Source organism: Theropithecus gelada, chromosome 16, assembly GCF_003255815.1.
Source record: "Theropithecus gelada isolate Dixy chromosome 16, Tgel_1.0, whole genome shotgun sequence".
NCBI lineage: Eukaryota > Metazoa > Chordata > Mammalia > Primates > Cercopithecidae > Theropithecus > Theropithecus gelada.
The window spans coordinates 36,259,327-36,274,077 of record NC_037684.1 but is presented as its reverse complement, the minus strand read 5'-3'; the positions used below and the strand labels follow the sequence as shown (position 1 = coordinate 36,274,077).

At 42.4% G+C, this 14,751-nt stretch overlaps 1 protein-coding gene across 6 annotated transcripts in view; it reads right to left on the bottom strand.

Moving 5' to 3' along the window:
• Positions 1-14,751, bottom strand: part of TLK2 (tousled like kinase 2) — a 162,313-nt gene that overhangs the window by 91,541 nt on the left and 56,021 nt on the right. For 3 of the 6 annotated variants that reach the window (XM_025362100.1, XM_025362097.1, XM_025362096.1), the window contains 4 exons: positions 4,350-4,421; positions 2,895-2,964; positions 1,993-2,036; positions 825-920 (listed from right to left, as the gene is read on the bottom strand). Coding sequence is in view for 4 of the 6 variants with exons in the window: in XM_025362097.1 (XP_025217882.1) it covers positions 825-920; positions 1,993-2,036; positions 2,895-2,964; positions 4,350-4,421 (282 nt within the window). In the remaining 2 variants the exon portion in view is untranslated. The remainder of the gene's footprint in view (positions 1-824; positions 921-1,992; positions 2,037-2,894; positions 2,965-4,349; positions 4,422-14,751) is intronic. The other 3 variants (XM_025362101.1, XM_025362098.1, XM_025362099.1) reach the window with 1 other exon arrangement.

Sequence of the window (14,751 nt, the reverse complement as noted above, 5' to 3'; positions counted from 1 at the left end):
GATCCCACCTAAGGCAATACCTAAGGCATTAGGGGATAGAGCACACTCTTGAGTAAGAAGTCTTACACAGTATCAACAAATAATGTGAAGACACCGGAGCAAATAAATATACTCCTACATTGGCTTACTCAGGAATTCTCAACCTCGGCACCACTGATATTTTGGACCAGGTAATTTTTTTTTGCAGGGAGGCTGTCCTAACATTACAGAATGTTTACCAGCATCCCTGACTTCTGCCCAGTAGATGCCTATAGTGTCATTCCCATACCTTTGAGCTGTGACAACCAATAATGACTCCAGTTATTGACAAATGTCCCTGAGGGGCAAAACTGCCACCAACTGAGAACCACTAACTTAGGTATGTTTTTAAGACCTTCAGATCTCTCTTACAGGCTGGAAACAAACCTATCACAAATCTGTATAGCATTAGTTTTTCTAGTACATTACTGAGTAAGCTCTGGAGAAAACTCAATTATGCCAGAAGCTGGTCAAATTTTAAAATTAAAAAACCCTACAGGAACATACAAATTTGGCAAGGGAAAAAATCTAATGTTTCGATTGGAATCAATTCTTTGACAGACTACTGAGCTGTAGGATTAGAGGTAATTTATTATATAGAGATAATAGGATTGGCTCTTCTGTAAAAAGCTAATTTACTGATACAGATTTGAATCTAAGTAAGGGATTCATAGGTAAAACTATGAACTCTTCTCCCTAATGCTTCATTCCCTGTGGGTAATTAATGAAAGAGAAACTTTGCTTGAGTGTTTCTGGGCATCTTGTCTCCTACAACAGGTGTCAAATTTCTCCAGGTGAATGCTTACCGGTAAGGGATTGGATAAGGAATGTTGCGGTGAGGATCGTGCAACTGGTGGAACACTTCTGCCAGGGCTGGTTCCTGGCCCGCTTCCCCCAGCAAACTGGCCAACAGGGAAAAACGGATATGAATAATTCAAAACAGTACTATGCTTCAGATAAGGAGAGTAAAAGATTAATACACAAACAGATCTTAATTATATGGCCCCTTTAAGTTAATACATCTTACTCTAGAGAGAAAATGCCACACAAGTCAAATTCTGCTAACTTTTTAATGAGATTTTTAAGAAGGAGCTCCAGCAGAAATATACCAAGATATAAAGAAAACATGGCTAGAAAGCTGAAGGTATACATGATTTTGAAAGGACATGAGAGAAGAATGTTTTCCCTTCTTGTCTCAAAATACACGAAGCAGAAATGCAGTGGTGCAGTGGATGTTAGTGTCTTTAGTAACCACTAACGATGGGTCAGGGAACTCACTACATGTTCCACTGGACTAAAGGGAGGAGGACAAAAGAAGAGTCCAAGTCATTCCACCTCAATCTTTGTAAGACACAAAACCTCGTCTGGCCAAGAGAAAAATCACCTCATTTGTGAATTCTTACATCATCACAGACAAGACACATAATAAATTTAAATTTAGGAAGGCAGCAGCAGTTTTCTCTTATTGAGAGATGGGGCAGCATTAACTGATGAAGATGGGGAGAAAGGGAAGAAGAGTACAGTAAAGGCAAAACATTACTTTCTTTCTTTCTTTTTTTTGGGGTGGGGGGAGACAGGGTCTCACTGTCACCCAGGCTGCAGTGCAGATCATGGCTCACTGCAGCCTCGACTTCTCAGGCTCAAGTGATCCTCCCACCTCAGCCTCCCAGGCAGCCAGGACTACAGGTGTGTGCCACCACACCTGGCTAATTTTTCTATTTTTTTGTAGAGACAGGGTTTCCCCATGTTGCCCAGATTGGTCTCGAACTCCTGGGTTCCAGCGATCCTCCCATCTCGGCCTCCCAAAGTGCTGGGATTACAAGCATAAGCCACGTCGCCTGGCCAAAATATTACTTTCTAAAGCCTCAAATGAACACAAGGATTCAGGTTTTTTTTAAAAAAATCACTACAGAGTTTGGTTTTTTGTTTGTTTGGTTTTTTTTGTTGTTTGTTTTTTCAAAAAATGTAACTTACCTCAAAGTAATCACTAATTTTATGTCCCCTAGGAGTGCCTTTCCCTGAAAATGAAACCAAAGTAAATACAGTTTTTCCAATACACATATAAACCATCATTCACTAAAATGTACTATACATTCAGTAACTACATACATTGCTATAAACCCAAGCGTCACCTTTACTTGTAACAAATGAGCCAAAATACCTTAGCCTAAGAACAGACTATTTCCTCCATAAAATAAAGGACTGAACAAGCAGTGAAAGGAAGAATTTTTCACAGCTTTAAGATTCAGTAATTTTTCTTCTCACTTTGGGAGAATTGTGCTCCCAAAGACAAAATGAACTATCTGCAGATTTTAAAAGATAAGAAGGATGCAACAAGACTAGGCTCTCTATTCCTTAGAATGGGAGAAAAAAAAGCCAAGCCATTTTTTCTTTCTTTGATTATATAAAGATATTTGGCATTATAACCATCATGTTTACAGATTTATCCCAGTGGGTTCCAATATTCAACTAAACAACTGCCATGGAAGATCTGTAGGCAGAAAAGACAGTAATGTAAATGAAGCAGTTCCAGCTGGCTGTCATTAACAAATCACTGATCTAACACAAGTTAGAGTTAAAACTCTGACATAACCTCTTTTTTGTACAATATATGCTTGACGTAAAGAAAAACCTGTGGTTAAGAAGATTGTTAGCTTACAACAGGGAAAACAAAGAGTCCCCGAAGAACTAACACTGTTTTGTCAGGTGTATATCAAATGGCAAGTCTGTAATAAACAGTCTGATATTCCCTTAAGATACACAAACCGCCTTTATCAGGAATCCCTGTGTACAAACTAATTATTTAGTTTGAGTTAGAAAATTCTATCTAAGTACATTAGAATTGAGTACTTTTGTTGATACGAAATTATTACTACCTTGGCTAGTTTCATATGGTTCAGCTTTTCTTTTCCGATTTCGCTGGTCATTCTGCTTTTTCTCGGGAGTCTGTTAAAAACCATATACGTCACAATTAGCATTTTGGTAAATTTTTCACATTAGGAAAACAGCGAGTATACACAAAATACATAAACAGATATAACTGGTCCAGACAAGTCCTGAATCACTGTCTTCCTCTTAAAACTGAGTATAATCAAAGAGTATTAGGGTCTAGAACCAAACCATCCACACAATTTCTGTCAAACTCCTTAAAATATCAGAGCTTCAGTTTATTCATCTGTAAATCAGAGGTACTACAAAACTTTCATAAGATATTTAATAGAGCACAAATGTAGGATAAACGTCCACCATACGTTAAGTTCTCAGAAAACTGCTGTTACAGTACTTCTACTTTAAATCCAATCTTTTTTCCAAAAAGGAGAGATCTGCAAAGTGCAAAGTAGGTGGCTACAGACTTACACTTAGACCCATCTATAGGCAGCTAGGTTATATGCCTTAAAAAAAAACAAAAACAAAAAACAAAACAAAAACAACCTTGTGCATGAGGGCTGTGAAAAGCTAAGCAAATGAACAAAAAATCTTGACCAGGCACTGTGGCTCATGTCTGTAATTCCAACACTTTGAAGGCTGAGGTGGGAGGATGGCTTGAGTTCCAGACCAGTTTGGGCAACACAGCGAGACCTCGTCTCTATAAAAATATTTTTAAAAATTAGCCGGGCATGGTGGCACCTAGCTATTCAGGAGGCTGAGACAGGAGGACTGCTTGAGTTCAGGAGTGTCAGGTTACAATCAGCTATGATTGCCCCACTGCACCCCGGCCTGCATGACAGAGTGAGGCCATGTCTCGAAAAAAGTTGTAAAAATAAAATCAGTCAATCAATTTTATCTTACATTTAAACAGGAACAATACTGCAAATATCTATCCTTTATTGATGGCAACTAAGCAAAAATTTTAAAATATATAAGATCCACACATGATTATAATAGTAAAAACTCATGAGGGCCACATCACAGCTGTATGTATGCAAAGAGCACACAACTCAAAGCGGAGCAATTGACACACAGTCTAACAGCACCCAGGGAGTTAATTAAGCAGTGCTATCTTTTCTCTGAGATGGGGGTCTCACTCTGTCGCCCAGGCTGGAGTACAGTGGTGCCATCACAGCTCACTGCAGCCTCATCCTCCCAGGCACAAACAATCCTCCCACCTTAGCCTCCAAGTAGCTGGGGCCACAGGTATGCACCACCACGCCCTGCTAAGTTTTTTTGTAGAAATGAGTTCTTACTATGTTGCCCAGGCTGGTCTCGAACTCCCAGCCTCAAGCAATCTGCCCACCTCCGCCTCCCGAAGTGCTGGGATTATAGCCTTGAGTCACCAAGCCTCGCCCAAAAGTGGAAGTATGAAAAGTCTTGCCATGAACATAGCTTCTTACCTCTACTTCTTTATCACTCAAGGATCCCACGCTACACAAACTCTGGTTGGAAGACTCACTATTAAGTGGTCCCTGAAAGAAAAAAAAAAAAATCATAAATAAATAAATTTTAATTTAAGAGGATAGTAAAACTGAAGAAGAAGCAGCCTGATGGTTTTTTTTTTTTTTTTTTTTTTTGAGACGGAGCTTCACTCTTGTCACCTAGGCTGGAGTGCAGTGGCATGATCTCGGCTCGCTGCAACCTCTGCCTCCTGGGTTCAAGCGATTCTCCCACCTCAGCCTCCCAAGTAGCTGGGATTACAGGTGCTCACCACCACATCCAGCTAATCTTTGTATTTTTAGTAGAGATGGGGTTTCACCATGTTGGCCAGGCTGGTCTCAAACTCCTGACCTCAGGTGATCAGCCTGTCTCAACCTCCCAAAGTGCTGGGATTACAGGCATGAGCCACCACACCGGGCCAAAGCCTGATGATTCTGATGACTAACTCAGGTCAGAGAAGGCAAAAGTTAACTGCATCAACTTCAAGCCAACCTGAATAGAACTCAACTGCGGTGCTGCACCCTCTATATTAAAATTATCTACCATTATTTTCATTTATTTTACAAACTCTGTACTCATGTGCAGATTTTCCCTTCTATAGTACTTCCACATGTACCGAATTGTTTATGGAAAATAAACATGAGAAATCAACTCTCTTGGCCTCTTATAACACAAAAAAACAGTACCTGAAAGTTGAGATGTTAAGGGGTATATTAAGAGTTCCTTACGAAGCATGGTCAAAGCTCATATGAAGGAAATGTTTTTCTAAGCTAAGCCTTATGGAGGCATGAATGCTAGCTCAAAAAAAGTTTATCGGAGACTGACACTGAGAATAACAGTATAAGGAAGCTCCACTACCTGCTCCTCAGTGGAAGCAGCGAAAATTATCAAACAACAAGCACTCAAAGTCTCTGAGTCCTAAAGGCAAACAGGAAATGAAGAAACAGGCTGAGCATGGTGGCTCATGCCTATAATCCAAGCATTTTGGGAGGCTGTAGTGGGTAGATCACTTGAGGTCAGGAGTTTGAGACCAGGCTGGCCAACATGGTGAAACCCCGTCGTTACTAAAAATATAAAAATTGGCTGGGCATGGTGGCTCACACCTGTAATCTCAGCACTTTGGGAGGCTGAGGCAGGTAGATCACCTAAGGTCAGTTCAAGACCAGCCTGATCAGCATGGTGAAACCCCATCTCTACTAAAAATACAAAAATTGGCCAGGCCATGGTAGCAGGCACCCGTAATCCCAGCTACTCAGGAGGCTGAGGCAGGAGAATTGCTTGAACCCAGGAGGTGGAGGCTGCAGTGAGCCAAGATCACACTACTGCACTCCAGCCTGGGTGACAAGAGCAAGGGTCCGCCTCAAAAAAAAAAAAAAAACACAAAAAATTAGCTCAGCATGGTGGCGCATGCCTGCAATCCCAGCTACTCGGGAGGCTGAGGCGGGAGAATCTCCTGAACCCAGGAGGCAGAGGTTGCAGTGAGCCAAGATCACACCACTGCACTTTAGCCTGGGCGACAGTGAGACTCTGTCTCAAAAAAAAAAAAAAAAAAAAAAAAAAAAAAAAAAAAAAAAAAAAAAAGAAAGAAAGAAAGAAACATTTATTCAATAAACTCTACGAAAATTCAGTCAGAAAAGTGACAGTCTATGGAATCTGAACAAAGATCCCACTCCCGGCCCCATCAGCTAGGCTCTGGGTGCTGCAGCCAAGAACGCAAGTGTCCCCTTTCCCCAAAATCCAAGCCTGAGGGCTTTGTTTTTTTTTTTTTTTTTTTTTTTTTTTTGGAGACAGGGTCTTGCTTTTGCTCTTGTTTTGTTGTCCAGGCTGGAGGGCAGTGGTGCGATCTTGTCTCACTGCCACCTCTGCCTCCTGGGTTCAAGCGATTCTCCCGCCTCAGCCTCCCGAGTAGCTGGGATTACAGGTACATGCCACCACAAAATCAGCTAATTTTTGTATTTTTAGTAGAGATGTTTTTTTGTTGTTGTTGTTGTTGTTGTTGTTTTGAGATGGAGTTTCACACTATCGCCTAGGCTGGAATGCAGTGGCGCAATCTCAGCTTACTGCAAGCTCCGCCTTCTGGGTTCACGCCATTCTCCTGCCTCAGCATCCCGAGTAGCTGGGACTACAGGCGCCCGCCACCATGCCCAGCTAATTTTTTAATTTTGTTTAGTAGAGATGGGATTTCACCATATTAGCCAGGATGGTCTCTATCTCCTGACCTCGTGATCTGCCCGCCTCGGCCTCCCAAAGTGCTGGGATTACAGGTGTGAGCCACCGTGCCTGGCCCAAGAGATGGGGTTTTACCATATTTGCCAGGAGGGGCTCGAACCCTGGCCTCAAGTGATTTGCCTGCCTCAGTCTCCCACAGTACTAGGATTACAGGTGTGAGCACTGCACTAAGCCCCGAGGGCTCTCTTTATTCCTGGGAGGGATGCAACTTCAGCATTTCTCATCCTGCCCTGACTTCTGTTGCTAAGGCTAAGTCTTGGGCAAGTACCATCAGAGGCAGGGGCTCCCTTCTTCTGCTCAATCCCTACTTGTGGAAAAGGGGCCCTTTCATAGGCATGACACACTGAGAATACTGGGAACCCAAAGACCCTTTTCCCCAGCTCATGGGACAGTGGTTCCACAACAGGAGAGACAAGCCAAGAGGACCCCAGGCTGCTGACCTGCCCCACACCCTCCTAGAGCTGGGGTAGCATTCACAGAAAAGCTTGCCATTGCCCCCACCTCTACCACTAGAACACTGGCTCAGATACTTTGCCTAAGGGAAGAAACAGGAACACAGAGTATCTCAAAGGACCTAACTTCACTTACAAGAGTGTGACAAGTTTCAGTCTAAGGGTGTTCCCAAAAACAATGGGGGTTGTGGTACTAGGCAAGTGGAAAGAGGATGTGAAGAAGATACAGCCTAGACTGCAGACTGGCTAGTTTGTAGGAGAGACCCAGGGCATAAAACAGCCACCAGGAGCCTTCCTTTTATAACTAATGACTAGTTCAGCAAGGCTGTAGAATACAAGATTGACAGACAAAAATTCATTTTTTAATACTTGCAATGAACAATCTGAAAATGAAGAAAAAAATTCCATATACAGTAGCATCAAGAGGAAGAAATAATTCTATAGTATAAACAATAATAATTTATTATTGTTTCACCATGTTGGCCAGGCTGGTCTCGAACTCCTGACCTCAGGTGATCCACCCACCTCCACCTCCCAAAGTGCTGGGATTACAGGCGTGAGCCACCACACCAGGCCCCAGCTGACTTCTTTGTAGAAATTAGTAGGCAAATTCTAACATGCATATGGAATTGCTAGGAACCAATTCTGAAAAAGTAGGAAGACTCATACTTCACCACCTAAAACAAAGCCACAGTAATCAAGACAGTACAGTACTAGCATAAGGTTAGATCAGTGGAATAGAATTGAGAGTCCAGGAATAAATCCATAATTGTGGTCAAATGATTTTTGACAAGGGTGCCAACACAATTCAATGAGGGAAAGAATAGTCTTTTCAGCAAATGGTGCCAGGAGTAGATAGCCACAGGCAAAACAATGAAGTTGTACCCTTGCTTCACATCCACATAAAAATTAACTCAAAACAGGCTGGGAGCAGTGGCTCACTCCTATAATCCCAGCACTCTGGGAGGCCAAGATGGGTGGATCCCTTGAGCTCAGGAGTTCGAGACCAGCCTGGCCAACATGGTGAAACCCCATCTCTACCCAAAATACAAAAAATTAGCCAGGCATGGTGGTGTGCACCTGTGGTCCCAGCTACGTGGAGGCTGAGGTGGGCAGATCACATGAGCCCGTGAAGCAGAGGTTGCAGTGAGCCAAGATCACACCACTGCACACTGCACTCCAGCCTGGGTGACAGAGCCAAGATCGTTGTCTCAAAACAAAACAATTATGAGTAAAATAAGAACATGTTTATCACTTAATTTGAAAAGCAATTTTTTCCTATTTTTATGTTACTGCTGATATACAGAAATTATCAATTTTCATGGTTTTTAATCTTCATAATCATTTTCAGTCTTCTCCTTTCCTTTTTTTTGGAGATGGAATTTCGCTCTGTAGCCCAGGCTGGAGTGCAAAGGTGTGATCTCAGCTCACTGCAACCCCTGCCTCCTGAGTTCAAGCAATTCTCCCGCCTCAGCCTCCCAAGTAGCTGGGATTACAAGCACATACCACCATGCCTGGCTAATTTTTTTGTATTTTTAGTAGAAAAGGGGTTTCACCATGTTGGCCAGGCTGGTCTGGAACTCCTGCCTTCAAGTGATCCGTCCAGCTCAGCCTCCCAAAGTGCTGGGATTATAGCCATAAGCCACTGCGCCCAGCCCAGTTTGTTCCTTTCGATTTAATTGTTTAGGTACAAAATCATAGCATTTGTAAATAACAAGGTTTTATCTTCCTTTCTATAACTTATACCTCTTATCTGTTTTACATTTTACTGCACTGAATAAAACACGAAACAATAATCATAAAAAACATTTTTCCGTTCTTCATTTTCATGGTAACACCTCTAAAGCTTTACCATTAAAAACTATATTAACCCATTTATGCCTGAGGTTGCAAATTTTTTCTGTGAAAACTCAGACCTTGGTGATGACCTTGAGCAGTAGAATATAAGTAACTCCCACAAGCTTAGCAACCAATAATGAAACACTAAGCATAAATGTGCTAAGACCCCAAACGGACAAAACAATCTTGAAAAATAACAAAGTTGGAGGTCCCACACTTCTTGATTTCAAAACTTACTACATGCCGGGTGCGAAGGCTCACACTTGTAATTCCAGCACTTTGGGAGGCTGAGGTGAGCAGATCACCTGAGGTCAGGAGTTTGAGACCAGCCTGGCCAACATGGTGAAACCTGGTCTCTACAAAAAATACAAAAATTAGCTGGGTGTGGTGGCAGGCGCCTGTAATTCCAGCTACTCGGGAGGCTGAGGCAGGAGAATCACTTGAACCCGGCAGGAGGAGGTTGCAGTGAGCTGAGGTCATGCCACAGAACTCCAGCCTGGGCTACAAAGACTCCATCTCAAAAAAAAGAAAAAAAGGAAGAAAACAGGGAGAAAGTGTTATAGCGTTGAATTTAGCAATGATTTCTCGAATGTGACACCAAAAATAGGGATAAAAACAGTAAAAATACATAAAATAGGCATCAAAATTTAAAATCTCTGTGCATTAAACGACATAATCAACAGAATAAAAAGGAAACCCATGGAATGGGAGAAAATAATTGCAATTTATATATATGGTAAGGCATTAATAACCCAAATATATGAATAACTGCTACAACTCAACAACAACAAAATAACAACCCAATAAAAAAATGGGCAAAGGACTTGAACAGATATTTCTCCAAAGATATAAAAATGGCCAACGACCACATGAAAAGATGCTCAAAGTCACTAATTTCAGGAAACTGCAACTCACAACAAGACATCACCTCATACCCATTGAGGTGGCCACTACCAAGAAAACAAAAAACCAACCAACCCCACAAAACAACAAGTATTGGTGAGGATGTGGAGTAACTAGAACACTTGTACACTGTTGATGGGAATGTAAAATGGTGTAGCCACTATGGAAAACTATGGCAGTTCCTCCAAAACAGAATTACCGTATGATACAACAATTCCATTTCTGGGAATATACCCAAAACAGTTGAAAGCAGGGCCTCAAAGAGATAGCTGTGCAACCATGTTCACAGCAGTATTATTCACAATAGCCAAAAGGTGGAAGCAACTCAAATACCCATCAACAAATGAATGGATAAAAAATGTGGTGTATACATGAAATTCTACATTCTACAACATGGATAAACCCTGAGAGCATTATGCTAAGTGAATAAGCCAGTCACAAGAAGACAAATACTTTGTGATTACACTTAGATGAGGCACCTATAATAGTCAAATTCATAGAGACAAAGTAGAACGGTAGCTGCCAGGGATTGGGGGGGAAGGTAGACATGAGGAGTTGTTTAATGGGCATTTTAGTTTTCAATTTCTGAGGTTAAAAAAGTTCTGGAGATTGGCTGCAAACAATGTGAATGTATTTACTACTGAACTGTGCACTTAAAAATGGTTAAGATGGTGGGCCGGGAGCGGTGGCTCAGGGCTGGGCGCGGTGCCTTACGCATGTAATCCCAGCACTTTGGGAGGCCAAGGCAGGTGGATCACCTGAGGCCAGGAGTTTGAAACAAGCCTGGCCAATATGGCGAAACCCCATCTCTATTAAAAATACAAAAATTAGCCAGGTGTGGTGGTGGGCGCTTGTAATCTCAGCTACTCAGGAGGCTGAGACAGGAGAATGGTTTGAACCCAGGAGGCGGAGGTTGCAGTGAGGCAAGATAGCACCATTGCACTCCAATCTGGGCAACAAGAACGAAACTCCATCTTAAAAAAAAAAAAAAAAAAAAAAAAAAAAGGTTAAGATAGTAAATTTTATGTTACGTGTATTTTACCACAAGTAAAAAGTTTTTGAAACTGTATTGTTTTTAAAATTACAAAGTAGGAATAACTACTGAGTTTATCCAATTTTTTTTTTTTTTTAATTATTATTGACTGGGCATGGTGGCTCACACCTGTAAGCCCAGAACTTTGGGCAGCTGAGGTGGTGGATCATTTGAGGTCAGGAGTTCGAGACCAGCCTGGTCAACATGGTGAAACCCCCATATCTACTAAAAATACAAAAATTAGCCAGGTGTGGTAGCACACACCTGTAGTCCCAGATACTTGGGAGGCTAAGGCAGAAGAATCGCTTGAACCCAGGAGGTGGAGGTTGCAATGAGCTGAGATTGCACCACTGCACTCCAGACTGGGCAACAGAGCGAGACTCCGTCTCAAAAAAAAAAAGTTATTATTTATTTGCTGTGTTGTAAAGTAATAACAATAATAACTAACACTTACATAGCACTTTTTTAAAACACAATCCTCAAAAGCTGACATTATGTAGCACTTTACAGGCAAGACATTCTATGTTAGTACATTTAATCCTCACAGCTTATAAAAACAGACCTTTGGCCGGATGCAGTGGGCTCACACCTGTAATCCCAGTACTCTGGGAGGCTGAGGTGGGCGGATCATGAGGTCAGGAGTTCGAGACCAGCTTGGCCAACATGGTGAAACCCCATCTCTATTAAAAATAAAAAATTAGCTGGGCATGGTGCCGGGAACCTGTAATCCCAGCTACTCAGGAGGCTGAGGCAGAAGAATCGCTTGAAACCAGGAGGCGGAGGTTGCAGTGAGCTGACATCACACCACTGTACGCCAGCCTCGGCAACAAGAGCAAAACTCCGTCTCCAAAAAAAAAAAAAAAAAAGGCCAGGCGAGATGGCTCATGCCTGTAATCCCAGCACTTCGGGTGGCCGAGGCGGGTGGATCACGAGATCAGGAGTTTAAGACCAGCCTGACCAAGATGGTGAAACTCTGTCTCTACTAAAAATGTAAAAAATTAGCTGGATGTGGTGGCGGGTGCCTGTAATCCCAGCTACTCTGGAAGCTGAGGCAGAGAACTGCTTGAACTCGGGAGGTGGAGGTTGCAGTGAACCAAGATCACACCACTGCACTCTAGCCTGGGTGACAGAGCGAGACTCCGTCTCAAAAAACAAAACAAACAAACAAAAAAACTCACAAAAATATATTCAACTGATTTTTTACAAAAGTACAAAAGCAATTTAATAGGGTGCACCCCTGTGATCCCAACACTTTGAGAGCATGAAGGGGGAGGATCATCTGAGGATCACTCGCTTGAGGATCACTTGAGCCCAGGAGTTTGAGACCAGCCTGGGCAACAAAGTGAGATCTGATCTGTACAAAAACATGAAAAAATTAGCCAGCCATGGTGGTACTGTCTGTAGTCCTAGCTCCTAGCTACTCAGAAGGCTGAGGCGGGAGCTCAGGAGTGCAAGTGCAAGGTTACAGTGAATTATGATCACACCACTGCACTCCAGCCTGGACAACATAGTAAAACCCTGTCTCTTTAAAAAAAAAAAAAAAAAAAAAGGCAATTTAATAAATTACATAAATTGAAAAAAAGAGACTTTTAAATAAATGCTACTGGAACAACTAGATGCATAGGCAAAAACAAACAAACAAACAAACAAACCTTGCTTACACCTTATAAAATATTAACTCGGCCGGTGCAGTGGCTCACGCCTGTAATCCCAGCACTTTGGAAGGCCGAGGCAGGTGGATCACCTGAGGTCTGGTGTTCGAGACCAGCCTGGCCAACGTGGTGAAACCCCATCTCTACTAAAAATACAAAAAACCAGCCGGGCATGGCAGCGGGTGCCTGTAATCCCAGCAACTTGGTAGGCTGAGGCAGGAGAATCGCTTGAACCTGAGAGGCAGAGGTTGCACTGAGCTGAGATCACACCATTGCACTCCAGCCCGGGCAACGAGAGCAAAACTTCGTCTCAAATAACAATAATAATAACAATAAATAGATAAATAAATAAATAAAATTTTAAAAGAGAAAAAACAAAATAGATCAAGAACTTAAATATAAAACATAAAACTGTTAGGAAAAAAGGGGAGAAAAATCTCTACAACCTAGAACTAAGCCAACAGTTCCTAGACTTGACAGAAAAAGCTCTAATCCACAAAAGGAAACATTGATAAATGGAACCTCATCAAAAGTACAGAGTAAGACCCTGTAAACAGGATGAAGAAACAAATTACTGACTGGAAGAAAATATTTTCAAGCCACACATCTACCAAAGAACTTGAGATTAGACTATCTAAAGAATTCCAATTAGAAAACTGGCAAAAAATATGAACAGACATTTTACTAAAGAGGATGCAGGCCAGGGGCAGTGGCTCACCAACACTTTGGGAGGCTGAGGCAGGCGGATTACCTGAGGTCGGGAGTTCGAGACCAGCCTGACCAACAAGGAGAAACCCCATCTCTACTAAAAAATACAAAATTAGCCGGGCATGATGGTGCATGCCTGTAATCCCAGCTACTTGGGAGGCTGAGGCAGGAGAATTGCTTGAACCCGGGAGGCAGAGGTTGCAGCGAGCCAAGACCATGCCATTTGTACTCCAGCCTGGGCAATAAGAGCAAAACTCCATCTCAAAAAAAAAAAAAAAAAAAAAAAAAAAAGAGCGGGGGAGTGATGTAAAGAAGGTTAATGAGGCCGGGCGTGGTGGCTCAAGCCTGTAATCCCAGCACTTTGGGAGGCCGAGACGGGCAGATCACTAGGTCAGGAGATCGAGACCATCCTGCCTAACACAGTGAAACCCCGTCTCTACTAAAAAATACAAAAAACTAGCCAGGCGAGGTGGCAGGCGCCTGTAGTACCAGCAACTCGGGAGGCTGAGGCAGGAGAATGGCATAAACCTGGGAGGCAGAGCTTGCAGTGAACTGAGATCGCGCCACTGCACTCCAGCCTGGGAGACAGAGCAAGACTCCGTCTCAAAAAAAAAAAAAGATGATTAATGAGCACAAGAAAAGATGTTCAACATATTAGCCTTTAGGGAAATAAAAGTTTAAACCACAATGAGATTTCATTACACACCTATAAGAATGGTTAAAATAAAAAATAGCAACAACACTAAACGCTGTCAAGGATGTAGAGAAACTGAATCACTTACATATATTGCTGGTGAGAATGTAAAAAGGTAAAGCCTTTTTTGTTTGACGGTTTCTTTTAAAACTAAAAATGCCACCAGGTGCGGTGGCTCACATCTGTAATCCCAGCACTTTGGGAGGCCAAGGCGGGCGGATCATGAGGTCAGGAGATTGAGACCATCCTGGCTAACACAGTGAAACCCCGTCTCTACTAAAAAACAAAAAATTAGCCGGGCGTGGTGGCGGGCGCTTGTAGTCCCAGCTACTCGGGTGGCTGAAGCAGGAGAATGGCGTGAACCCGGGAGGCGGAGCTTGCAGTGAGCTGAGATCGTGCTACTGCACTCCAGTCTGGGTGACAGAGGAAGACTCCGTCTCAAAAAAAAAAAAAAAACACTAAAACTTATCATTTGACCCAGCAATTGCACTCTTGAACATTTACTCCAGAGAAAGAAAAACATGTTGGTGTAAAAACCTCTATAAGAATGTTCATAGTAGCTTTATTCATAATAGCCAAAAACTGGAAACAAACCAAATGTCCTTGTGGAGGCAATGGTTAAGCCAAGTGTACTATATCCACACCATGGAACACTACACAGAAATAAAAAGGAATGGCCTATTTATACATGCAAAATCTTGGAACTTCAAGGAAATTATGCTGAGTGAAAAAAGCCAATCTCAAAAAGCTGTAGGCTGGGTGCAGTGGCTCACACCTGTAATCCTAGCACTTTGGGAGACCAAGGCAGGAAGACTGCTTGAACCCAGGATGTCAAGACCAGCCTGGCCAATA